The following is a 27,888-nucleotide window of genomic DNA, read 5'->3' on the forward strand; positions in this document are numbered from 1 at the left end:
TAAAAGATGGGGCCAGCAAATACATATGAACACTACCCTCCAAGCCACTCACCATCCTGACTTAGAAATATATCGCATTTCCTTCATTATCATTGGGTCAAAATACTGAAATGCCTTCCTTCAGGACAGCTACCTATAGTACATGGACTACAGTGGTTCAAGAAGGCAGCTCAACACCTCCTTCTCAAGGGAAACTAAGGACAGACAATAAAGGCTGACCAGCCAGCAGGGCCCATGTCCCATAAGTGAATAAAAATTTTTTAAACCTCTCTTTCCTCCTTAAGACACTACTTACAACCTACATCTTTTGCCGACTGACCTGCATTCCCCTTTCGTGACTCAGTGTTACTTTGTTAGTTAACCCTCCTGTTAGACACCTTGAGACATTTTGCTTTTGAAGTTACTGTATAAATATTAGTTATAAAAAGCATATGACATGGCTCTCACAGAAGCTGCAATGTGAATGATTAATATTTATGGAATACCTGTTTGATTCCTCTTGCTCAAAACTCTCTAGTGAAAGGTACATTTTCCATTTCGGTACCATTAGCTGCTTTACTATCAGTTGTTTTGTGTATTTGCAGTTGCCCATCAATGAAATGCTGACAATAGTGACACAGCAAACAATAAATAGGACAGATCAGTTTTGTTTCTTGAACTTAACACATGCAGAAAGGGTGATAGTGTAGTGGAGTAAATACATGTTCTTTCACTCCATTCCAAACTCAGTGGGAAATTCTGGTACAGATTTTCCTTTCTTTGGACCTTTTAGTTCCAAACAACTTAATGGAATACATCCAAGTTACTTCCAATGCTAAGGTAATTTTCTTTAGTTAAAGCAATAAGTCTTTAATTGTAGAATTCAAAGATATGATCCTGTTGTTTGATAAGCCACAAATTCCAGTACATTTAGTAAGCCTGACATTCAACTGCACTTTCTGATTATATCATTGTCCCTAGTTTGGACTTGCTAGCAGAACAAGACCAACGTGTAAGATGGATAGATAATTGCAGGCTACTGGAACTCATTTTTTCCCTTTAAGAAACCCAAATCTTGTCCCATTCATTTCAATAGAGAGGTATTTTACTGTTCAAAGCATTAAGCAGTTAAACGAGCTTGGCAGGCAGCCATTATCACAGCTTATCAGCAGAGAGTCCAGTGTAACTATTCTAACACACCAATGTCACACCATGCATTTAACCTATACTTTCATCTTTGTGTTTGAATTTGAAACTGAGGCAACAGCTGGTTTGTTACACAATTTTCAGGGACTTTTCACCTGACTTTTCACCTGACAAAGCTGTAAGGCGTATTGGAATGTTTACTCTGGATACGTTTCAAAGTATAAAACATTTTATAGCTTGACTATGACCTGGGTAACAGTGAGATTCCACCTAAACTGCCACACTTTGTTAAAAGAGCCAAACAATTTATTAATCCAATGATGTTGCATTATTTGATTATCAATTGTTAAATCCTAAAACTGAGAATCTAAGAGCAGGTGTACTTAGTAATTAAACTAAACTATTTTTTATCACTTGACAAACTTTAAATGTTACACAAGTCAGATTTTGCTTGATGAATTTCTGCACTTTTTTTTAAAGGAGTTTCTTATATCCTATTCATCTAGAAAAGGATAATTTGATTAGGGATAGTCAGCACAGTTTTGTGAAGGGTAGGTTGTGCCTCACAAACCTTATTGAGTTCTTTGAGAAGGTAACCAAACAGGTAAATGAGGGTAAACTGGTTGATGTATATGGATTTCAGCAAGGCGTTTGACAAGATTCTCCACAGTCGGGTATTGTACAAAATGCGGAGGAATGGGATTGTGGGAGATATAGCAGTTTGGATCAGTAATTGGCTTGCTGAAAGAAGATAGAGGATGGTGGTTGATGGGAAATGTTCATCCTGGAGTCCAGTTACTAGTAGTGTACCGCAAGGGTCGGTGTTGGGTCCACTGCTGCTCGTCATTTTTATAAACGACCTGGATGAGGGCGTAGAATGGTGGGATAGTAAATTTGCAGATGAGACTAAGGCCGGTGGAGTTGTGGATAGTGACGAAGGATGTTGTAGGTTACAGAGAGACATAGGTAAGCTGCAGAGCTGAGCTGAGAGGTGGCAAATGGAGTTTAATGCGGACAAGGGTGAGGTGATTCACTTTGGTCGGAGTAACCGGAATGCAAAGTACTGGGCTAATGGTAAGATTCTTGGTAGTGTAGATGAACAGAGAGATCTCGGTGTTCATGTACACAGACCCTTGAAACCTCTGAACCCAGGTTGACAGGGTTGTTGAGAAGACATACAGTGTTTTAGCTTTTATTAATAGAGGGATCGAGTTCCAGAACCATGAGGTTATGCTACAGCTGTACAAAACTCTGGTGCAGCCACACTTGGAGTATTGTGTACAGTTCTGGTCACCGTATTATAAGAAGAATGTGGAAGCTTTGGAAAGGGTGCAGAGGAGATTTACTAGGATGTTGCCTGGTATGGAGGGAAGGTCTTATGAGGAAAGGCTGAGGGACTTGAGGCTGTTTTCGTTGGAGAGAAGAAGGTTGAGAGGTGACTTAATAGAGACATATAAGATAATCAGAGGGTTAGATTACAGGGTGGACAGGGAGAGCCTTTTTCCAAGTATGGTGATGGCGAGCACGAGGGGGCATAGCTTTAAATTGTGGGGTGATAGATATAGGACCGATGTCAGAGGTAGTTCCTTTACTCAGAGAGTAGTAAGGGTATGGAATGCTTTGCCTGCAACGGTAGTAGAATCGCCAACTTTAAGTACATTTAAGTCGTCATTGGACAAGCATATGGACATACCTGGAATGGTGTAGGTTAGATGGGCTTCAGATTGGTATGACAGGTTGGCGCAACATCAAGGGCCAAAGGGCCTGTATGCGCTGTAATGTTCTAGTTCTATGTTCTATTCCCACCACACTTAAAATCCAAGCCTTAACATTATGAATGCAGACTGTTTGAACTCTGAGGATAGAGGGAGACAGTTACCTATTCACAAATCAATACAGTTGATCATACTTGTATTTAACGCAGGGAAATCAGATTGTTACTATTAAAGTGAAATGAGATGGGAAGAAATAATGCCCGCTTTCTTCCCCAGACACTGACACGCGCCCATTCTCCCTGCAGTGGATCTTGGCTCCTTCCTCACCTTGCTTGATGCTTTGCTGAACTTTTAGAAGTTTAACAAGTTTAAAAATTGTGTTTGGTATCTGTACCTATGAGGACATCCTTCTTCTATGTGTCTAGAACTTTTCATAATATGGGAAAATATTTAGCCAGTTACAGAACCTATATAAATTGAGAAAACAAAACTCTGTATGGGCTTAAACTGGGTCTAGAAAATGGATTTGGAAAAAGACAGCAAGGATTCAGAAATAGAGTCATAGATATGTACAGCATGGTCCAACTCGTCCATGCCGACCAGATATCCCAATTAAATCTAGTTCCACCTGCCAGCACCTGGCCCACATCCCTCCAAACCCTTCCAATTCATACCCATTCAGATGCCTCTTAAATGTTGCAATTGTACTAGCCTCCACCATTTCCTCTGGCAGCTCATTCCATACACGTACCACCCTCTGCATGAAAACGTTGCCCCTTAGGTCTCATTTATATCTTTCCCCTCTCACCCTAAACCTATGCTCTCTAGTTTTCTGGACTCTCCCACCCCAGGGAAGAGATTTTCTCTATTTATCCTATCCATCCCCCTCGTGATTTTAGAAACCTCTACAAGGTCACCCCTCAGCCTCCAAGCTCCAAGGAAACAGACCCAGCCTATTCAATCTCTCCCGACAGCTCAAATTCACCCAATCCTGGCAACATCCATGTAAATCTTTTCTTTCAAGTTTCACAACACCTTCTGATAGAAAGGAGACCAGAATTTCACTCAATATTCCAACAGTGGCCTCACCAATGTCCTGTACACCTGCAACATGACCTCCCAACTCCTGTACTCAATACTCTGACCAATAAAGGAAAGCATACCAAACGCCTTCTTCAGCATCCTGTCTACCTGTGACTCCACTTTCAAAGAGCTATGAACCTGCACTCCAAGGTCTCTTTGTTCAGCAACACTCCCTGGGACCTTACCATTAAGTGTAAAAGTCCTGCTAAGATTTGCTTTCCCAAAATGCAGCACCTCTCATTTATCTGAATTAAACTCCATCTGCCACTCCTCAGCCCATTGCCCATCAGATCAAGATCCCATTGTAATCTGAGGTAACCTTCTTTGCTGTCCACTACACTTCCAATTTTGGTGTCATCTGCAAATTTAACTAACTATACCTCATATGCTTACATCCAAATTGTTTATATAATTGATTAAAAGTAGTGGACCCAGCACCTGTCCTTGTGGCACTCCACTGGTCACACAGGCCTCCAGTCTGAAAAACAATCCTCCACCACCACTCTCTGTCTTCTACCTTGGAGCCAGTTCTGTATCCAAATAGCAAGTTCTCCCTGTATTCCATGAGATCTAACCTTGCTAATCAGTCTCCCATGGGGAACCTAGTCGAATGCCTTACTGAAGTCTATAGCGATCATGTCTACTGCTCTGCCCTCATCAACCCTCTTTGTTACTTCTTCAAAAAACTCAATCAAGTTTGTGAGACATGATTTCCTACGCACAAAGCCATGTTTGACTATCCCTATTGAGTCCTTGGCTTTCCAAAAAATGTACATCCTGTCCCTCAGGATTCCCTCCAACAATATGCCCACCACCGAGGTCAGGCTCACTGGTCTATAGTTCCCTGGCTTGTCCTGACCACCTTTCTGAAACAGTGGCACCATGTTAGCCAACCTCCAGTCTTCTGGTACCTCACCTGTGACTATCGGTGATACAAATATCTCAGCAAGAGGCCCAGCAATCACCTCCTTAGCTTCCCACAGAGTTCTAGGGTACACCCGATCAGGTCTGGAGTGGCCATTTAGAAACCAGGTTACTAAGTTAATCTAGCTAACAAATAGAGGTTGAGGGAATTGTTTAGTCAATTGTGAATTTCCTTCCCAATCGTCTCTGTGTCACTTTTCTTCTTTGAGTCAGTCCATAAAAATACCTTCTTGATTAAGCTTTTTGACATCTGCCCCAATGTCACTTCATATGGCTCAGTGTCAGTTTTGTTTTGTTCATTCATGGGAAATGGGCATCGCTGACCAGGCCAGCATTTATTGCCCATCCCTAATTGCCCAGTTAAGAGTCAGCCATGTTGTTGTGGGTCTGGAGTCACATGGAGGCCAGACCAGGTAAGCATGGTAAATTTTCTTCCCTGAAGAACATTAGTGAACTGGGTGGGCTTTTCCTGACCATTGGCAATGGTTTCTTGTCATCATTAGACTCTTATTTCCAGATTACTATTGAGTTTAAATTTCACTATCTGCCATGGCAGGATTTGATTTCAGAACATCTCCTGAGTGTCTAGATTGATAAAAAAAACAAAAGAACTGCGAATGCTGGAAAAAACATAAACTGAAATTGCTAGCAAAAGTCAGCAGGTCTGGCAGTATTGAGAGAAGGAGGAGTGGACCAGGGTGTCCCAGAGGGAGCAGTCCTTGCAGAAGGCTGACAAGGGGGGGGAGGGGGATATGTATCTTTTGGTGGCAACCTGCTGGACTATTACCCACCATTTCCAACACCTCCAGCTTCACTCAATCTAGTCTACTGCATTCACTGCTCACAAAGTGGTTTCATCTGTATTGGGGAAATGAAGCATAGACTGGGTGACCGCTTCGCAGAACACCTACATTCTGTCCGCACAAAAGGTCCTGAGCTTCCAGTTGCCTGCCATTTCAACACACCACCTGTTCCCTTCTGGAGACTGAATATCAAGTTCAACAATTTTAAGACCTGAGGCACCTTCTCCCATGTTCTCCTAACACCTACACACCAGACCTTGCAATCAGATGATCTGCTATTACACACATCCCATTGTTAGGCCCTAATAGGCCCCATTAACAGCTATTCATTTGCCTATGCTGACCGTTATTCACTCCTTTGTCTGTCCAACTGTCATAGAGTCATAGAGATGTACAACACAGAAACAAACGCTTCGGTCCAACCAGATATCCTAGATAAATCTAGTCCCATTTGCCAGTATTTGGCTCATATCCCTCTAACCCTTTCTATTCATATACCCATCCAGGTGTTTTTGAAATGTTGCATTGTACCAGCCTCCACCACTTCCTCTGGCAGCTCACTCCATACACATACTACCTTCTGTGTAAAAAAGTTGCCCCTTAGGTCCCTCTTAAATCTTTTCCCTCTATACCCTCTAGTTTTGGACTCCCCCACCCCAGAAAGATCTTGTCTATTTACCCTACGTGTGCCCCTCACGATTTTATAAACCTCTATAAGGTCAACCCGCAGCCTTTGTCGCTCCAGGGAAAATAGCCCCAGTCTATTCAGACTCTCTCTTAGCTCAAACCCTCCAAGTCTGGCAACATCCTTGTAAATCTTTTCTGAACCTGTTCAAGTTTCGCGACATCCTTCCTGTTGCAGGGAAACCAGAATTACATGCAGTATTCCAACAGTGGCTTAACCAATATCATGTACAACCACAATATGACCTCCCAATTTCTGTATCCAATGCACTGAGTAATAAGGGCAAGCATACAAACACCTTCTTCACAATCCTGTCTTCCTGAGACTCCATTTTTAGGAACTATGAACCTTCAGTCTAAGATCTCTTTGTTCAGCAATAATCCCTAGGACATTACCATTAAGTGTGTAAGTCCTCTCCTGATTTGCCTTTCTAAATTGCAGCACCTCATATTTATCTAAATTAAACTCCATCTGCTGCTCCTCAGCCCATTGGCCCAGCTGATCAAGATTCTGTTGTACTCTGAGGTAACCTTCTTCGCTGTCCACTACATCTCAGTTTTGGTGTCACCTGCGAACTTACAAACCATACCTTGTATGTTCACATCCGAATCATTTGTATAAATGAGAAAAAGCAGTGGACCCAGCACCAATCCTTCTGGCACTTCTTCTCTCTCTTTAGGCTCTATCTCCATCTATTGCTTACTTCTTATCCCCTCCCCCGACTCTATATTTGCAAAAAAATCTTTTCCTGAGCTACCATCGGTTCTGAAGAATGGTCACTGGACCCAAAATATTATCTCTGATTTCTGTCCACAGACTCTGCCAGATCTGCTGAGCTTTTCAGTAATTTCTGTTTTAATCTCTGGATTGATATTTTAGCGATAATTACCACGAGACAATCATATACCTCAGTATTTTGTTTGATATTGTTCCTGTGATCAGTGTTCCCTCGAAACTGTACATCATAAAGAATTTCCACAAGCTCACAAGGCATTCCCTTCAAGTGATTGCACCGCATGTAAAATAATTTAGAAGGCTCACACACTGCACAAAAAAATTAGATGGTATGGTTGCTTGGGAAATTTTAATTATATGTAAGTATTATTTAAATACAAGGTTATCTTTGAAGGTTAAGGTTGCATCAACTGGGAGTCCTGTCATTGTTTGCTCCTCTCAGCGCAATCGATTTTAATAGCATTTTTAGGTTTAGGCAGCATAAACTGCTGAAACCTACCTGTTTCATTCAAAATATTTTGTTTATTAATTGCTATTTTATGTTTAATTTTACATTTTACTTTTTTTTATACTTTAGGTGACTTTCCTTCAAAAGAGGGCATCTGTTCTTCAGGAAGAGCTAAACACCTATCGTAATAGAAGGTGGGCATATTATTTCACCACCAATTTAATCGAGTCATCTCCACCATTTCTGGCTTTTTAATGTCGTGCAGCGTGCACAGCTGTCTGCTGCCTGTAACCAGTTAAAGTAGCTGGAGTTGTTACCATGGCAACATAATTCATGTGTGCCTGTGATCCATAAAACTATTTTGATGAAGATTTTCTCACCCTCCATCCTGCTGACTGCAGGTTTTTATGGTTATTGGGGGAGGGATATCCCTTCAGGAAACTTGTTCAAGGGGTCATTATTTATGTGAGAGCCTTGACTGTGAGCATAGAGAAGCTATTTTATAATGGGGCAGCACAGCCAAATTAATTCTTTCTGGGCATGCACAGACTTCTTAGAGGATGATCCTGGAAGGCTACCAAGACACTGAGATCTAGTGTCATGCACAGATTGCCTTACCTGAGATTAAACAGCTCAAGTGCAGACCATGGGTGGAACCTGGGTTTCATTAGCTTGTCAGGCTTAGCTACACACTTGATAAATGCACTTCGTTTCCAGGACAGCCTAATGAAACCAAAATATCCTTTGGAAGGTTTTTTTGTGAAGAAGGTTTTTATCTTCATGTAAATGCTTTTCTCTGTAACTTATATTTTCTAGATAGGTCCTGAAGTTCTTGCAGATTCTTATTCCTTCTGCTCCTATGTGCCTAACAAGTGACTTTGTAAAAGAGACTTCAAGATTTCCAGGACAGATATTTTTGGTGACCCAGAACCTTTAAATATTTTAGATTCCTTGACTGACAAATAGATTTTTAAAGCATCTTGGGAGTTGTTAAAGTTGCAAACTTTTCCAGATGAAGTAAAGGGTTTTGTTGATCTGACGGCTACTGTTTCAACTTCCCGCTCTCTCCTGAGGTCACTTCATAATGGAGTCACTGATCTCAAACTACCCTCCAAGTAGCCAGTGGACTGTGTCATTAATAGCATTGTAGTCAAGCAGTTACCAGCTCTTTGCAAATTTTTATATCTTAGTTCTTTTGCATATTTGCCTTAATAATATCTGATCAAATCATTCTGAAGGAGACCATATAGCCAATCTTGTCTTTTTGGTTGACCTACCCAATTAGTCCATCTTTACTGCTGTTTTCTAATAACCCTGTAAATAGTTTCCTTCCATGTATTTGTATGAATCCTTTGAAAGTTATTATCAAGACTGTGTTCACCGCTCTTTCAGGTAGTGCATACCTATTAGTTGCATAAAAAAATGTTATCTTATGTCACAACAATGTTTTTGCGAATCCCCTTAAAAAAATCTAAAAAAGAACTTAATATCACATTTTGATGGTTAACGTGACTGTTAAATACCTTGGAAGAATTCACTTCATAAAAGGTGCTATATAGTTGCAAGAAGGTATCATACCACAGAGGGTAGCCAGACATTCCGGATTCAAGTCAAACTCCAGGAGTTAATGGCCATGAGGATGCATTTATGACGTGGTCAAAGAGATATTGAGTTAAAGTTGTAAATCCTTGCAACACACACCAGTGGCAGGTGGGAAAGAACAGAAAATATCCCTGGTCATCCACGCAATGGAAAGTAAATTGGAGTGTTTACCATCATAATGCATAGCTCCAGACCACAACATAAATGTACAAGTGCAGAGAACTCAAGAAGAAGAATATAAATGCAAGTTGTCCTTGAATTTTGGGGTCTCTGGCGAGGATACATTTATTGCTTATCTCAAGTTGGACTATCACTTTGAACATCTGCGGTCCTTGCGGTGATGGTGCTCCCACTATGGTGTTAGGAAGGAAGGTATGAGGATTTTGGCCCTACAGTAATGAAGTAAGGGCAGTATATGTCCTTGTCAGGATAAGTTGAAACTTGGAGGAGAACTTGGGCATGATAGTATTACTTTTATTATCCTTGATAGCGGAAATCACAGGGAAGAGAGATACCTTATGCATTTGATGTCACCAACCAATAATAATTCCTATTCAAAACATAGAAGGATCCAAATGATTTTTTGTGTTTTAAGATCCAAGTCCAAAGCTGCAATAATACAAATTTACTACATTTTGGAGCCTGTCATGCAATTTATCACAGCAAACGTTTAGATGTTGTTCAATGGTTATGATACTTAGACAAACAGATAGAATCGTACAGCAGAGAAGGCAACTCAGCCCACTGTGAAAGCACAATCCAATTAGTTGCATTTCCTTGCTTTTTCTGCACAGCCTTATTCTATAGTGTGAGTACCATTTTATAATTGTACATAATGTAATTGATACTGACACACAAAATAAATATGTGACATTTTTTTGGGACTTGAGCTCTTGACCAACAGGCCTCGTCCATGATTATGTAAAAAAGCAGTTTAACAGAGGAAATTAGGAGAGAATTTTTCTGCAACCCATGGAATAAGCTACACTAGGTATGCAGTGACACATTCAATCCTGTGTCACACATCACTCTCGCCATTTTGCTTCAAAGTCTATTCTATATAAGTATCTCAAGGTACTTATTGGAATAATTGTGTACAGATTGGAATAAGAGTTGGAACATTTATAAGATGCTATATACTTTACATTAAGATTGTGCAAATGCTAAGTTTGTCTAACTGATTGCTGCTATGTAAATGTGGGATAATGTGAACAACTTAATGTGGGATCTATCATTATAGTGGTTCATTCACCATTATCAAAGCAATTGCAAAACAAAAATAACTATAACTACTGTTTCGGGCCAGTGGTAAACCTCGAATGGAAGGAAGGGAAGATTACAGCATGACGTTTACATAGGCACTTCCCATTACAACTGTGAATGGTGAAATTTAGTGTGTGCATAGGTATGAGGTTTTTAATATATTAATAGATTTATTAATTTTCTTATAACTGTATTTGAACAGCTTTGGTTTGTCATTTTACTATTTCAGATGACGAACCATTGGGATGATTTCCTTACCTCACTCATACCTTCAGTATAACTCTCATGGAACAGAATTGGATTCCAACAGAATCAACACCTACTGTGTAAGGACGGGCAGAGCAATGAAATTAAAAACTGACTATTAGTAATCTTTTATTGTATTGAAACTCAGAAAGACAATATTCCCTGAATCAGTATTGTGTCTCCCCCTCCACTTTGTTTTGTTCCAATCAGACATTCTTTTAACATTTTATTTTTGTTTTTCAAATGTTTATACATTTTTTTATAAACTAAGTTAATAATCTGTAAGTCTGTACAGATCAATCAATATTTTCCTATTATTTAAATCTGCAATCAAGTTCTCATTTAAAATTATGCTTTGTATTGTACATCATTATTTTTAATATTGCTATGATTTTTAAATGCTAACATCTCATTAAATTATCAGTTTCATGCATGTTTGATTTGTGATTGCTTTAAGGTGGTGTGACATCTTTGAAGGAAGCTTCCTGTCATAGCTGGAGTAATTTGTTCCCTAAGTCATGTCTGAAAAATAAAAGACATGACTTGGCCATTGATTCATAAAATTAGCTTTATTAACCTGAACCACCATTTTAATACATGGAACGTGAAACCTATTTATCAGTAGTTCCACAGCAACTATATACTTTTAAATGGTTGAAGAAGCTCTACTAATTGGGCAGGGAGTAAATTATCTCCTTGTAATAATACACCATACAACCAGAAAATCCTCAAGGTAAACTCCTGGTCATGCTGGATGAACTGATCTGAGCTAATTTAGACAATTCCATTGGCCACTCAGGCTTGTAGAATCATACTTCAACATGGGTCAACCTTTTTAGGAGTTTATTTATTTAAAAAGTTAAAATTTATAAAGATTCTGGATTAAAAAAAATTGATCCTGCTGCTGAAAGCACCTGTCAAGGAATTTAATTCCAGCCATTCCTCAGAAATATTTATGACATAAAGCTCCTTCTGGCAATATGTAAATTGTAATTCATTCCATAACAATAACTACAACTTGTGTGTATGTAATGCCTTTAAGGTAATAACATCCTGGGGTATCTTGTACAGGCAGAAATGGAACCAAGCAGTAGTAGATGGATTAAGAGAATTAGCCAAAGGCAAGGTCAAGGAAAAGTGAGGACAGAGTAACAAGAAATTTGTTAGTGCTATTCCGGAGGCTTTAAGCTAGGAAGGGGGGTGGGGGGGAAGTGGTGGGAACCAAAGCAATAGTGAAAAAAGAATAAAGGCTGAGGCTGGTACAGGAGATAAGGTAAGCAAGTCTAATCATCAAAGCAGACAAGAGATTGGCAGAGAACAAGGTAAGACTGATAAATTAAACTGCGTTTACTTCAATGCAAGAGGCCTGACAGGAAAGGCAGATGAATTTAGGGCTTGGTTGGGAACACGGAACTGAGATTTCATGGCTATTACAGAAACTTGACTCAGGAAGGGGCAGAACTGGCAGCTTAATGTTCCAGGGTATAGATTTGATAGGAAGGATAGAAAGAGAGGCAAGAGTACCTGCACAAGAAGGACGGATTGCACCTAAATTGGAAGGGACTAATATACTGGCAGGAAAATTTGCTAGAACTGCTCGGGAGGATTTAAACTAGTAAGGTGGGGGGGGGATGGGACCCAGGGGATAGTGAGGAAAGAGATCAATCTGAGACTGGTACAGTTGAGAACAGAAGCGAGTCAAACAGTGAGGGCAGGCAGGGACAAGATAGGACTAATAACTGCATTTATTTCAATGAAAGTGGCCTAACAGGGAAGGCAGATGAACTCAGGGCATGGTTAGGAACATGGGACTGGGATATCATAGCAATTACGGAAACATGGCTCAGGGATGGGCAGGACTGGCAGCTTAATGTTCCAAGATACAAATGCTACAGGAAGGATAGAAAAGGAGGCAAGAGAGGAGGGGGAGTGGCATTTTTGATAAGGGATAGGATGACAGCTGTGCTGAGGGAGGATATTCCCGGAAATACTTCCAGGGAAATTATTTGGGTGGAACTGAGAAATAAGAAAGGGATGATCACCTTACTGGGATTATATTATAGACTCCCTAATAGTCAGAGGGAAATTGAGAAACAAACTTGTAAAGAGATCTCAGCTATCTGTAAGAATAATAGGGTAGTTATGGTAGGGGATTTTAACTTTCCAAACATTGACTGGGACTGCCATAGTGTTAAAGGTTTAGATGGAGGGGAATTTCATAAGTGCATACAAGACAATTTTCTGCTTCGGTATGTGGATCTACCTAATAGAGAAGGTGCAAAACTTGACCTACTCTTGGGAAATAAGGCAGGGCAGGTGACTGAGGTGTCAGTGGGTGAGCACTTTGGGGCCAGCGAGCATAATTCTATTCGTTTTAAAATAGTGATGGAAAAGGATAAACCAGATCTATAAGTTGAAGTTATAAATTGGAGAAAGGCCAGTTTTGACGGTATTAGGCAAAAACTTTCGAAAGCTGATTGGAGGCAGATGTTCGGAGGTAAAAGGACGGCTGGAAAATGGGAAGACTTCAGAAATGAGATAACAAGAATCCAGAGAAGGTATAATCCTGTTAGGGTGAAAGGAACGGCTGGTAGGTATAGGGAATGCTGGATGACTAAAGAAATTAAGGGTTTGGTTAAGGAGAAGAAGGAAGCATATGTCAGGTATAGACAGGATAGATCGAGTGAATCCTTATAAGAGTATAAAGGAAGTAGGAGTATACTTAAGAGGGAAATCAGGAGGGCAAAAAGGGGACATGAGATAGCTTTGGCAAATAGAATTAAGGAGAATCCAAAGGGTTTTAACAAATATATTAAGGACAAAAGGGTAACTAGGGAGAGAATAGGGCCCCTCAAAGATCAGCAAGGTGGCCTTTGTGTGGAGCCACAGAAAATGGGGGAGATACTAAATGAATATTTTGCATCAGTCTTTACTGTGGAAAAGGATAAGGAAGATATATAATGGAGGGAAATAGATAGTGACATCTTGCAAAATGTCCTCTTTACAGAGGAGGAAGTGCTGGATATCTTGAAACGGGTAAAGGTGGATAAATCCCCAGGACCTGATCAGGTGTACCCAAGAACTCTGTGGGAAGCCAGAGAACTGATTGCTGGGCCTCTTGCTGAGATATTTGTATCGATAGTCACAGGTGAGGTGCTGGAAAACTGGAGGTTGGCTAACGTGGTGCCACTGTTTAGGAAAGGTGGTAAGGACAAGCCAGGGAACTATAGACCAGTGAGCCTGATGTCAGTGGTGGGCAAGTTGTTGGAGGGAATCCTAAGGGACAGGATGTACATGGATTTGGAAAGGCAAAGACTGATTAGGGATAATCAACATGGCTTTGTGTGTAGGAAATCATGTCTCACAAACTTGATTGAGTTTTTTGAAGAAGTAACAAAGAGGATTGATGAGGGCAGAGTGGTAGATGTGATCTATATGGACTTCAGTAAGGCGTTCGACAAGGTTCCCTATGGGAGACTGATTAGCAAGGTTAGATCTCATGGAATACAGGGAGAACTAGCCATTTGGATACAGAACTGGCTCAAAGGTAGAAGACTGGAGGCCTGTGACCAGTGGAGTGCCACAAGGATCGGTGCTGGGTCCTTTTTGTCATTTACATAAATGATTTGGATGTGAGCATTAGAGGTGCAGTTAGTAAGTTTGCAGATGACACCAAAATTGGAGGTGTAGTGGACAGCAAAGAGGATTACCTCAGATTACAACAGGATCTGGACCAGATGGGCCAATGGGCTGATAAGTGGCAGATGGAGTTTAATTTAGATAAATGCGAGGTGCAGCATTTTATTTTAGATTAGATTAGATTATTAGATTACATTACAGTGTGTAATCAGGCCCTTCGGCCCAACAAGTCCACACCGCCCCGCCGAAGCACAACCCACCCATACTCTTACATTTACCCCTTACGTAACACTACAGGAATTTAGCATGGCCAATTCACCTGACCTGCACATTTTTGGACTGTGGGAGGAAACCCACGCAGACACGGGGAGAATGTGCAAACTCCACACAGTCAGTCGCCTGAGGCGGGAATTGAACCCAGGTCTCTGGCGCTGTGAGGCGGCAGTGCTAACCACTGTGCCACCGTGTGCCCATTTTGGGAAAGCAAATCTCAGCAGGACTTATACACTTAATGGTAAGGTCCTAGGGAGTGCTGCTGAACAAAGAGATCTTGGAGTGTAGGTTCATAGCTCCTTGAAAGTGGAGTCGCAGGTAGATAGGATAGTGAAGAAGACATTTGGTATGCTTTCCTTTATTGGTCAGAGTATTGAGTACAGAAGTTGGGAGGTCATGTTGTGGGTGTACAGGACATTGGTTAGGCCACTGTTGGAATATTGCTTGCAATTCTAGTCTCCTTCCTACCGGAAAGGCGTTGTGAAACTTGAAAGGATTCAGAAAAGATTTACAAGGATGTTGCCAGGGTTGGAGGATTTGAGCTATAGGGAGAGGCTGAATAGGCTGAGGCTGTTTTCCCTGGAGCGTAAGAGGCTGAGGGGTGACTTTATAGAGGTTTACAAAATTATGAGGGGCATGGATAGGATAAATAGGCAAATTCTTTTCCCTGGGGGTCGGGGAGTCCAGAACTAGAGGGCATAGGTTTAGGGTGAGAGGGGAAAGATATAAAAGAGACCTAAGGGGCAACTTTTTCACACAGAGGGTGATATGTGTATGGAATGCGTGTATGGAATGTGGTGGAGGCTGGTACAATTGCAACATTTAAGAGGCATTTGGATGGGTATATGAATAGGAAGAGTTTGGAGGGACATGGGCCGGGTGCTGGGAGGTGGGGCTAGATTGGGTTGGGATATCTGGTCGGCTTGGACGGTTGGACTAAAGGGTCTGTTTATGATAGTAGTGTTGTCCCAGTCGAATTCATGTTGCTTGTTGTCTGCGTGTGTGAATTCGACTGGGACAACACTACTATCATAGGGCAAGCCAGACAGAGAACAGCCAGGGAATTCCTAGAGGCATGGCATTCATCCACAAACTCCATCAACAAACACATCGACCTGGACCCAATATACCAACCACTACAGCGGACAGCTGAAACTGACAACCGGAAGCGGCAGGGACAGACCACTATAAACACCAGAGGAAACATCAAAGAAGCGCTTCGCAGGAGGCTCCCAAGCACTGGTGATGTCGCCTAGCCAGGGGACGAAACGTTTGCAACAAAAACTTACAGCTCGGCGAACAGAACCACAACAACGAGCACCCGAGCTACAAATCTTCGCACAAACTTTGACCATCTACATGTGGAACGACAGGAGATGGATGAGATATTAAATGAATGTTTTGCATCAGTATTTATTGTGGAGAAGGACTGGAAGTTAGGCAACTTGGGGAAATAAGTAGTATTGTCTTGAAAAGAGTTCATATTACAGAAGAGGAGGTGCTGGACGTCTTAAAATGCATAAAACTGGATAAATCCCTGGGACCTGATCAGGCTTTTCCAATTCCTTTGTGGGAAACTAGGGAACAGATTGCTGGACCCCTTGCATTTGTATCATCGATAATAATGGGTGAGGTGCCAGAAGGCTGGAGGGTGGCTAATGTGATGCCATTATTTAGAAAAAGTGCTGAGGAAAAGCCAGGAAACAAAAGACTTACATCAGTGGTGGGCAAGTTGTTGGAAGGGATTCTGAGGGACAGGATTACATACGTTTAGAAAACAAGGACAGATTAGGGATAGTTAGCATGGCTTTATGCGTGAGAAATCGTGTCCGACTAACTTGATTGAATTTTTTTGAAGTAGTGACAAAGAAGATTGATGACGCTAGAGTGGTAGACATTGTCCATATGGACTTCAGCAAGCATTTGACAAGGTTCTGCATGGTCTTACACGTACCTCCCACCTGCCTTCCCACCAACCTTTTCATCAGCCCCACCCCCACCCCCCTATTTATCTTTCAGTCCCCTTCCCCCTCCACATTCCTGATGAAGGGCTTATGCCCGAAATGTTGACTCTCCTGCTCCTTGGATGCTGCCTGACTGCTGTGCTTTTCCAGCACCACACCTTTTGACAATGGTAGACTGGTTAGTAAGGTTAGATCACATGGCATCCAGAGGGAGCTAGTCAACTGGACACAAAATTGGCTTGAAGGTAGGAGACAGAGGGTGGTGGTGAAGGGTTGTTTTTCAGACTGGAGTCCTGCAACCAGTGGAATGCCACAAGGATCGGTGCTGGGTTCACTGCTTTTCATCATTTATATTAATGATTTGGATGTGAATATAGGAGATATGATTAATAAGTTTGGAGATGACACCAAAACAGGTGATGTAGTGGACAGTGAAAAAGACTATCTCAGAGTACAATGAGACCGTGATCAAATGAGTCAGTGGGCTGAGGGGTGGCAGATGGAGTGTAATTTAGGCTAATGTGAGTGGCTGCATTTTGATAAGGCAAACCAGGGCAGGACTTATACAGTTAATCCTATGGACTTGGAGAGTTTTGCTGAACAAAGACACCTATAGGTGCAGGTGCATCCTTGAAAGTGGAATCACAGGTAGACAGGGTAGTGAAGGAAGCATTTGGTACGCTTGCCTTCATTGGTCATAATATTAAGTATTGGGGTTGGGATGTTGTATTGCAGCTGTACAAGACATTGGTTAGGCCACTTTTAGAATACTGCATAGAATTCTTGTCTTCCTGTTATGAGAAGAATGTCGTGAAACTTGAAAAGATTTACAAGGATGTTGTCGGGTTGGAGGGTTTGATTTATAGGGAGACGCTGAATAGACAGAGACTTTTTTCCCTGAAGCATTGGAGACTGAGGGGTGACCTTATGGGCGTTTATAAAATCATGAGGGACATGGATAGGGTCAGTAGCCAAGATCTTTTTCCTAGTGTGGGGGAGTCCAGAACTAGAGGGCATAGGGTTTAAGGTGAGAGGGAAAAGATTTAGAAAGGATCTGAAAGGTACTTTTTTAATGCAAAGGTGGTGTGTTTTTGGAATGAGCTGCCAGAGGAAGTGGTGGAGGCTAGTACAATTATGACATTTAAAAGGAATCTGGATGGGGTAATGAATAAGAAGAGTTTAGAAGAATATGGGCCAAATCCTGCAAAATGCAACTAGGTCACATTGGGATGTCTGATCAGTGCTGATGATTTGGACTGAAGAATCTGTTTCCGTGCTGTTTGACTCTATGACTATGTCAAAGTCTATGGGAAGAGTTTGAGAACCTTGGGCCCAAACACTTGACTTCTGCATAATTTCATGACCAAAAACATGACTTCTTCAACATGATAGTTGAGGGAGAGGCAGCCACAGATGTTAGAATCAGATGAATGCAGGATATACACCGACACGTGGAGCAGGATGGTTTGTAAAGATCAAATTGAGATGAACCGGTGGAGAGATTTGTAAACCAGGACAACAGTTCTGAATTCAAGGAATTAGAGGTGCAAACCCAATGGACGGTTTGGAATTGGATTCAAGTACTTAAAATGGGATAGAATGCCAGGACAGGATTTCGCATAAGTTTGAATTTCTACAGTATAAACTCAGGGAGCTGGTGACAAGAGTATTGGAGGTGTTCTGCCTGCAAAACTAACTCAGAGCAAAAGAGAGATGTATCAATGGTGGAAACAAGTAAAGGCAGTACCAGCTGATGTTACAGATGTGTTTACAGTATTCCCTGAAGTCACTTGTAAGGACTGTTACTACTGTTTAAGCACTAGGATTACTGCAACAAAAATCATGTCTGCTTAAGGTGGAGACCACTTCCATGTATGCCTTAATGGCTTGAGGGTCAGTAAGTGAGTTTTAATACAAACGTTCTATAGTGCTGAATGGAGTATTAGCTGCAACATGTAACTTAGTTAGATTGTCTTTCTGTCCTTTTTGATCAGTCTGAGATTGATGAAATTTATTTGTCTTTAGAGACAGCACCGCCAATGTTCAAGCTGGCCTAACATCTCTGCAGCTCTGAGTTGGCTTTTGGCTGAGTTTACTCCTGTGTCAGACCTTGCAAGGTTTTATGATGTTAACAATGCTATATAAATGCAAGCTCCTATTGTTGTAGCACGGTCAATCTCTACTTACCTCTCCACAGATCGAGATCCACCAAATGAATTTTCTTTGGCATGCTCATTTTTTCAGACTTGATTTTCTGCATCTGTTGAAATGAGGGCTGTCAATTCCATTGAGAATGCTGGGAAAACAAAGGATTTTTAGATTGGTCCAAAGCCGCAATCTCTGGGTTATTTTTCAGTGATACCCATTGGACTCAGTTCACAGAGACGCCTTGGAAAATGTCAATCTTCGGTTGAAAGAAAGATCTGAATTCATATAGGGTCTATCACAACCTCCAGATGACCCAGAGGGCTTTAAAGCACCTTTAAAACACTGCCACTCCAAAGATGTGCAGGTTGGATGGATAAATTGCCTATAATGTATAGGTGGATTAGACATGAGAAATGCAGGGTTACAGGGTAAAATGGGGGATGGGTCGAGGTGAGATGCTCTTTGTAGACTCAATGGACCAAATAGCCTGCTTCCACGCTGTAGGGATTCAATGATTCTGTAATGTTGGAAACATCGTATTTTACCTCCTCTTCAACTCCTAAAGTAGTAACTAATGTTGGGACACAATTCTGCCCCACCACCCCAAGTGACTGATTGAATTGCCCGAAATTTTCCCACAATGAGATAATGACCAGATATTCACTCCAATAACACCGAGAGAACTCCCCTGCTGCTCTTCTGTTAGTGGCCAACGGATCATTTACATGAGCCTGAGAGAGCAGGCAGGGCCTCATTGCTGACAGTTTTCTGAGGCCGGTTCATGATAGCCAGGAAACCTGCATGATGAAGGCATCTTTCACAAAGTCCTTCTCTCCTTAAAAACAGATTAGTGAAGTTCTTCATTCTCGGATTTCCCCCACCTCTGACCGGCTGCTTTATATAAGACATCCTTTCCCCAATCTATAAATAACTTCAATTTGTTTTTAAATTAGGACAGTAGTGCTCTGACAGAGTATAAAGTGATCAAATCTTTCTATGTCATTTTCAAAAGTTATGTATTAACTTGATTCCTGGGCATGGGAGGTGCAGCCAACAATTTAATGAAACTATTTCACTGCCAAACGTATCTGTCATTATAAAGATTACTCTGTCAAAGACTGCAGCAGATGTTTGGACCTTTGCCACACTTGCCGCACAAAATGATGGTATTGCAGCTGCACTTTAAGAGCAGCATGTCAGTGATTGGACACGATACAAAACTCCAATATGCATCCTTGAGATCAGCACCAGCAATATTAATAAATGTATGCAACTCATTCATGTGGCGTTACTCTGCCTACCATTTTACTATTTATTTAAAATCAGTTAACAGCCTCCTAAAACAGTGGAGCAAGCAATGTCATTACAAACACATCATATATTCATTTGCTGACTTTGCTGAGTCATTTTTAGGCTATACTTTGAACAAAATATTGCTGGGGGCTGAGATTGGTGCCCAGTACTGCCAAGTGCAGCCCTGTGCCACACAAACTGCAGTTGTTCCAGGTTCAGTTCCTGGTCATAGCTGAATGAATCATTCTGGGTCCAGATGCCCTGAAGTTGTTGTCAACATTTCAGAGCTGAGCACAAAGGGAAGTATCAGCTGGGATCCCCCTCCTGATTGCCATTTACTTTTATTCATTCATGGCATCTGGGTGTTACTGGCTGGGTCAGCATTTATTGGCATTTCCTAATTGCCCTTGACAAGGTGGTGATGAGCTGCCTTTGTGAACCATAGCAATACATTTAATGTAAGTACTATAGCATTGCTGTTAGCAAGGGAGTTCCAGAATGTTTGACCCAGTAACACTAAAGGAACAGCGATATATTTTTAAGTCAGGATGGTGACTGGCTTCGAGGGGAAATTGCAGTTGGTGGTGATCCTACCTACTCCAGCTAATTCTACCTGCATATCCTGTTGTTCTTTTCTCACTCATGCATTCTCACCAACATTCAGCAGTTGCTGGAAAGCTCCATGTATGTCGACTGGAGAGCTGACACATTGCTCCCACTTCAAGAACCTGCTGCTGCACACAGACTTCAGAGTCCCACATAATAACAAAAAAGTTACAGGGAGCACTGATTCTCATCGCCTTTCTCCCTCCCTCATGTATTTGTATCCCTCCCAATTTTTTTAACATCCTCTAGCCTGCAAAACCTCCGGGAAATCTTTGCTTCTCCTGTTCTGACTTAATGTTCATCCTTAACTTCATTAGTCCATCCTTTTCAGTCATATCTTCAGCCGTTTGCATCCTAAGTTCTGGAATCCACACCCTAAACCTTTCTTTCTTCATCATTCAAAATGCTTCTTAAAACCTATTTCTTTCGGTTTTCTTTTTGCTACCTGCCCTATTACCTCCTTTTCATGGCTTAGTATAAATTTTGCTGCTGGAGGCTGTTTTACTATGTTAGAGTCACTATCTCAGTACAAGTTGTTCTTGCTGTACTTATCAAATGTCTCCTTAAAATCTTCTATACACCTCAACCACTCATATGAATGAAGCATATATGTGTCAATCAAATAAAAACAGCAAATTGCCTACTAACAAAAATAGGCACTAGTAACCCTGCCCATGCAGTACATACACTTTAACGTTCCCTCTATTGCTTTTTTATTATATTGTGAGAAGAGTACCTATTTAAAGTGAAAATAATGCAAATGAACAAGTACAGAAGCAAGGATCTATACAGATATCACCTAGGTACTAACTCCTGCATGGAGCGTGAGAAACAGAGTGTGAGCAAGTAATCAAACATCCCTTGATCTTTTGAGCCCCAATGTGAGAAAGACAAATAAACAGAAAATGAAGTTTGTCACACAAAAGGAGCCAGCAGTCAAACCAAGTCTAGCTGATCTCACCAAGGGGCCATGACGCTTGTTAGGTAGGCATCAATTTCAGCCTCTCTAGCTGCGCATTAATAAGTAGGGCGGTGACAGCACTTCATGCTTTCCTTGGGAGACAGCAGTGTAACTCTTTTATAGGTTGCTAACATAATTTCTAAAGGAATAATGTTCATGGAAAGATGATGTGAATTTAGTCCAGATCACATCAGTTATCTTTGTACCTTGCTTGTATTCCATTTGTATTATATAGCAAGATTTAATTGCTGTTAAACCCCACCTGTCTCATTTATACTGCAGGATGATTTAATAGTAAGTGAAAAGAGAATTAAATATAGTCTAAGGTCACATTTATGATTTTATCACATTGGCTGCATATCCTGCCCTTATGCTGGATAAAAGTCAAAGCAATATTCTGGAAGTTGCATTGTGGGTTTGTATGAGCTGGCTGTTGGAGTGCAGTGCTGAACACCATAACCAGTGCTACTTGGGACAGGCATTTATCTTTGTCTCCAGATGCAGGCAACAAAGCTATCTGTCAAATCTGATATCTGTTTTGGAGTCTTCAGTATTGTCAGAGATAATAAAGCTGCCTGATTTATATGGCAGTACTGCAATATGAATAGAGTATTGATATTGAATTTGCATACTAATTTGTTTTCAATCTAAATCTATTTTGGAGATCAACACTTGTGAAATAATTTCCAAATTGGTCCAGACTTACGTTGAAGCTTTGTCTGAGGCCAGGACAATCAACATAATGCAGAGTCAGGTTAAAGAATCTTTGGCTAAGCATAACAGGTAACAACTACTTATAATTATAAAATACCCTTAACTTAGTAAAATCTCCCAAGGCATATAACAGGAGTGTTATCACAAACAAATTTGATGCTAAATCAAATGTGGAGACGTTGGGATAGATGACCCAAACTTGGTCAAAGAGATTGGTTCTAATTGAGTGTCTTAAACGTCAAACAAAGAAATTCCAGATTTTAAGGCCTAGCCAGCTGAAGTCGCATCATCTGCCAATCATGGAACAACAAAAACCAGAAATCTATAAGAGGCTAATGTTGTGGGAGGATAAAGGTCGCAGAGGATTAAAATACTGGGAAAAAGAAATAAAAACAGGAAGTGTAAAGATACTGTACAGGTCTAGAAGTATCTGTGAGAGAGAATGCAGAATTAACGTTTTGAGTCCAATGACCATTCTTCAGAAGGGTATCTTCAGAATAGACCCTTCAGAAGAATGGTCACCAGACTCAAAATGTTAACTCTGCCTTCTCTCCACAGATACTGTCAGACTTGCTGACTTTCTCCAGCAATTTCTGTTTTTGTTTGAGTTAACTGATATGAAGCCATTTCTTTTGCAATGCATGACCATCTCCCTCCAAGTAGATTAAAACAAGACAGGGGAACATTCATCAGTGAATTGATGATCTTCTGCTTATTATCAGCACTCAGAAACTGATCTTGCCATGGACCTTAAATTTAAGGAGCATAATCAGGACTTTTGGCCCATCAAATCTGTTCCCCCTTCGATCATTGTTGATCGATTTTCAACATCATTCTCTTGCCTTCTCCCCATAACCTTTGATCCCCTTACTAATCAAGAACCTACTTATCTGTCTTAAAATCAAAATATTGATTCTTCTTTCATATAATTATAAAACTACAGCACAGACTGTGCCAGCTCTTTGAAAAAGCCATTCAATTCATCTAACTCCCTATTCTTTCTTCACAGCCCTGTAATTTTCTCACCTTGAAATAATTATCCAGTTCCTGTTTGAAAGTTGTTGTTGAATAAGTTTATAGCTGGGCCATTACAAACCACAACAAATTCCTGCCAGGAATCTAAAAATTCTCCTTTCCTCACTGTGTTTTTTGTCACATCTTGTGTCTCACCAGATGTTTTTAAAGATTATTTTTTCATGCCGAGGATCCCCAAACACTGACAGTAATTCAGAATTTGTGTGCAGAAAACAAATGAAAACTATTCGGCAGCTTGCTTTACATTTCTCATGATTTCCACTTCTGCTGTTGAACAAAATCAGTGTGACCCCACTATGATCTTCCACACTGGTATTGTGAAAGAAGGTTGAGCACAGTGCAAGTTTAGTCCTGATAGCAGAGGGGAAAAATCCTCCCCGGTTGTTTGCTGCACAATACTTCCATCAGGAGCTTCCAAAAGGAAGACATCCTCCAGCAACAACATTGAGCAGAAACTCAATGCGATGAGTTTTTAATTTTGAGAAACTGTTTTATGAAGAGCAACCCCTCACTACCACTAATACACCAAGATTTGAGATCAAATCAAATCTTAGCCAGTTTTGAGATTTGTAGCTCAGGTCGAGGTTCTGGATTTAGGTTTGCTCGCTGAGCTGGGATGTTCATTTCCAGACGTTTCGTCACCCTACTAGGTGACATTTTCAGTGGGCCTCAGGCAAAGCAGTGTACATAATTCCTGCTTTCTATTTATATGTTTGGGTTTCTTTAGGCTGATGATGTCATTTCCTGTGGTGATGCTATTTCCTGTTCTTTTTCTCAGGGGATGGTAGATGGGGTCTAACTCGATGTGTTTGTTGATAGAGTTCCAGTTGGATTGCCATGCTTCTAAGAATTCTCGTGCGTGTCTCTGTTTGGCTTGTCCTAAGGTGGATGTGTTGTCCCAGTCGAAGTCGTGTAATGACATTTACAAAATACCGTACAAGAACTGTTACAAACACTACATTGGACAAACAGGCAAAAAACTAGCCACCAGGATACATGAACACCAACTAGTCACAAAAAAGACTCAACCCTCTCTCATTAGTATCCTTACATACAGATAAGGAAGGACACCACGTCGACTGGGATAACACATCCATCTTAGGACAAGCCAAACAGAGACACACACAAGAATTCCTAGAAGCATGGCATTTCAACCGGAACTCTATCAACTAACACATCGAGTTAGACCCCATCTACAACCCCTTGAGAAAAAGAACCGAAAATGACATCACCACAGAAAATGCCGTCACCAACCCAAAGACGCCCAAACATATAAATAGAAAGCAGGAATCGTACACACTGCTTCGCCTGAGGCCCACTGAAGATGACACCTAGTAAGGTGACGAAACATCTGGAAATGAACCTCCCAGCTCATTGAGCAAACCTACATCGATCCAATCAAATCAAAAGGAAAGGCAGTGTTCTTGTCGTATTATTCTTGGACTATTAATCCACAGATCAAGGTAATGCTGTGGGGACACATGTACAAATTTGAATTCTTTAAAATACTGGAAATAAAGGCTGAATGATGACTGGGTCGTTTGTTGGAAAACTCATCTGGTTTACTAATGACAATCAAGGACGAAAATCTGGTCTGCATGTGACTCCAGATACACAGCAATGTGGTTGACTCTTAACTGCCCTCTGAGCAAATAGGGATGGGCAAAAAATGTTGGCCTAACCACCGACACCACATCCCATGAATTAATTTTTAAAATCCCAACTTCGTTTAAATTTGAGATGAGTTTCAGGGCACCAAACAGGCAGCTCATCAGTTGAGACTTCCAAGATGTGGATATGATTTGGAGATGCCGATGTTGGACTGGGGTGTACAAAGTTAAAAATCACACAACACCAGGTTATAGTCCAACAGGTTTAATTGGAAGCACATTAGCTTTCAGAGCAACGCTATTTTTGCTATAAATTCTGTGTTACGATCGAGCCCTCCACAATCACCTGATGAAGGAGCGTCGCTCCGAAAGCTAGTGTGCTTCTAATTAAACCTGTTGGATTATAACCTGGTGTTGTGTGATTTTTAAAGATGTGGATAAGTTAGGAGTAGGGTTTGCTGGAGGTTTTGGGAATGCTGCAGCCCTGGGTGAGGCTGCACAGCTGCTGATCAGTTCTGCTTTAAAATGTCAGTTAGGTCTTATTTATGCCATAGAGTCATGATTTCCATTTTAAGAAAAATCTGTCAACTGAAACAGGCAAGCACTTTTAACATCCAGTAGTAGGCACACTTTCAAAGTTGAACTGGTCACATCATAGAATCCCTACAGTGTGGAAACAAGCCATTCAACCCAACACGAGCACACCGACACTCTGAAGAGTATCCCACCCAGACTCATTGCCTTACCCTAATTTTCTCAATTTCTCATGATTACTGCACCTACTCTACACACCCTGAACACTATGGGCAATTTTGTATAGCCAATTTACGTAACCTGCACATGTTTGGACTGTGGGAGGAAACCGGAGCACCTGGAGGAAACCCATGCAGACACAGGAGAACGTGCAAACTCCACACAGACAGTCACCTGAGGTGAGAATCAAACCTGGGTCCCTGGCGCAATGAGGCAGCAGTACTAATCACTGAGCCACCGTGCCGCCCTCACATCACTGATGTTGACAGGGCAGAATGGCGACCAATTCTATCCTGAGGCATTTACCACCATAGTTTCACCAAGCACAAGCTTTCAAAATCAACTCCAATGAACAGGAGGGAATGAACCTAAATACTCACATTCTGAAGTAGATCAGAAATTACTGGCAAAACCTAGCAGGTCCAACAGCATCTGTGGAGAGAGAAAAAGAGTTAACATTTCCAGTCCGGTATGACTTTTCTTTGGAACCTCTACATTCTGTCCCACTGTGACACCACAGTATCAAATATTTTTGTTTGTGTTTAAAAAATAAAGAACAGAAAAGAAAAATCATTGACACTAGATAAAAGAACCTCAAAGTAACCTAAATTCAGGGATTGGCAAAAAAAAGAACAATTTAGAGCCCCTGAGACCTCACATAGGCGAGTTCACAAGCTTGGCCATCCTGGACTGGAAAGATGCAGAGCAGAACAATAGTGTCTCTCCACAGGGAGGAAACATCAAAGAAAAAGTGAGTCATTCCCTGTGGCCAGTTACAGTGCAGCCCTGACAAAGGCCTAGAAACTAATTGACTGCCAGAGAATGGTGTTTGTTGTGGAAGGAATCTAAAGGCAGGGAGAAGAAAATACAAAGCCTATTAAAAAACAGTACAGACAAGAAATCAAGGATTGGAAATCTATCATATTCTCTCTTCTATGGCTTTAACTAACCAGCCTCGCATCGAATGGCATTTAAACATTCCAAATGTATTTTATGCCACAATGTTATTTGTTAGATTAATCCAAGGGAGTGATTTTAACCCCAGAGTAGGAAGTATTCTAATTTATTTAATTCATGTAATTTATTAACCCATCAGAAATCCACCAGGAATTCATCATCCTGAACTTTAACTTGTTTTACTGTTTTCTTGAGCAGGTGTCAAGGACATCCATAGAGAAAATACTTGGTCCTTTCTGAAAGATGTATGTGGGGCTCCCCTGATGTCATCAGGATCTGCCTGCTAGTTTAATGGGGAAACGTGGTGACCTGCCCTTGCAGTGAAAACGGCAGAGATAGAAGTGTCCCAAAAAGGTAATTTTTCATCAGCTTTCCTTGGGAAGCTAAGGGAATCATGAGTACTTCTGTATTCCCACAGTAAAGCTTCAATTTACTCCCTGCCTCAAACAGGAACTTCCCTCTTTCCAGATGCAAGTTCCCTGTGAAATGGGGGAAGCCACACTTGACACAAACAGGTAGCTTGGGCAGTAGAACACATTTAGATCATATTTCAGTGTCTGAGCTTCCAACTGATCTTACTACCCACTGTCCAAACCTATCCAGAGCTAAAAATCACAAATAAATCCAATGTGAAATTCAGGAGAAATGTCTTTATTCCAGGATTTGTGAGAATATGAAAATCAACACTAGATGTATTTGGATCTCATAGCATTTAAGGAGATGCTAGGTAAGCACATAAGGGTGAAAGGAATTGATTGAAGGACTTGTTGTTTGGGTGAGGTGAAGAAAGGAGGCTTGTGTGGAACATAACATTCTGTTCTAAAGAAGAGTCATACCAGACTCAAAATATTAACTCTGTTTCACTTTCTATAGATGCTGCCAGACCTGCTGAGTTTTTCCAGCATTCTCTTTGTTTGTTTCAGATTTCCAGCACCTGCATTTTCTTTTATAATTATTTTGAAGTACTTTATAAATGTTTTTGATGACTAAAGACATTCTTATAAAACGTACTTTTCATTAATCAATATTATTGTCATCTGGTTTGTAAAGCTTGTTTTACCACCAAGTACCATTCAAGGTTTACCTTCTATGACATTTGATATTTGTCATTCATGTAAACCTTGGCTGGGTGATGTGAAAGATCTCCTGGAACGATTAGATTACATTACATTACAGAAACAGGCCCTTCGGCCCAACAATTCCACACCGACCTGCCAAAGTGTAACCCACCCATACCCCTACATTTACCCCTTACCTAACACTACGGGTAATTTAGCATAACTAATTCACCTGACCTGCACATCTT

At 41.0% G+C, this 27,888-nt stretch overlaps 2 protein-coding genes and 1 long non-coding RNA gene across 3 annotated transcripts in view; 2 read left to right on the forward strand and 1 right to left on the reverse strand.

Moving 5' to 3' along the window:
* cep112 (centrosomal protein 112) overlaps positions 1-11,056 on the forward strand; it is a 557,597-nt gene extending 546,541 nt beyond the window's left edge. Inside the window, exons 26-27 of the mRNA XM_088000744.1 lie at positions 7,648-7,712; positions 10,613-11,056. Of these exons, the coding sequence (XP_087856870.1) occupies positions 7,648-7,712; positions 10,613-10,616 (69 nt within the window). The 3' untranslated portion in view covers positions 10,617-11,056. The remainder of the gene's footprint in view (positions 1-7,647; positions 7,713-10,612) is intronic.
* The window catches only part of LOC122562285 (uncharacterized), a 78,281-nt gene extending 51,497 nt beyond the window's left edge, over positions 1-26,784 (reverse strand). The window contains exons 1-2 of the long non-coding RNA XR_006315274.2: positions 26,006-26,784; positions 18,693-18,801 (exon numbers count right to left, since the gene is read on the reverse strand). This is a non-coding gene — a long non-coding RNA (uncharacterized LOC122562285). The remainder of the gene's footprint in view (positions 1-18,692; positions 18,802-26,005) is intronic.
* Positions 26,785-26,803: 19 nt separating this feature from the next.
* axin2 (axin 2 (conductin, axil)) overlaps positions 26,804-27,888 on the forward strand; it is a 69,106-nt gene continuing 68,021 nt past the window's right edge. Inside the window, exon 1 of the mRNA XM_043715078.2 lies at positions 26,804-26,936. The gene's annotated coding sequence lies outside the window, so the exon portion shown is untranslated. The remainder of the gene's footprint in view (positions 26,937-27,888) is intronic.

The sequence above is a fragment of the Chiloscyllium plagiosum genome, unplaced genomic scaffold, assembly GCF_037043375.1.
Source record: "Chiloscyllium plagiosum isolate Xiang-an unplaced genomic scaffold, Cpla_swu_hap1 HiC_scaffold_25, whole genome shotgun sequence".
Lineage (NCBI taxonomy): Eukaryota > Metazoa > Chordata > Chondrichthyes > Orectolobiformes > Hemiscylliidae > Chiloscyllium > Chiloscyllium plagiosum.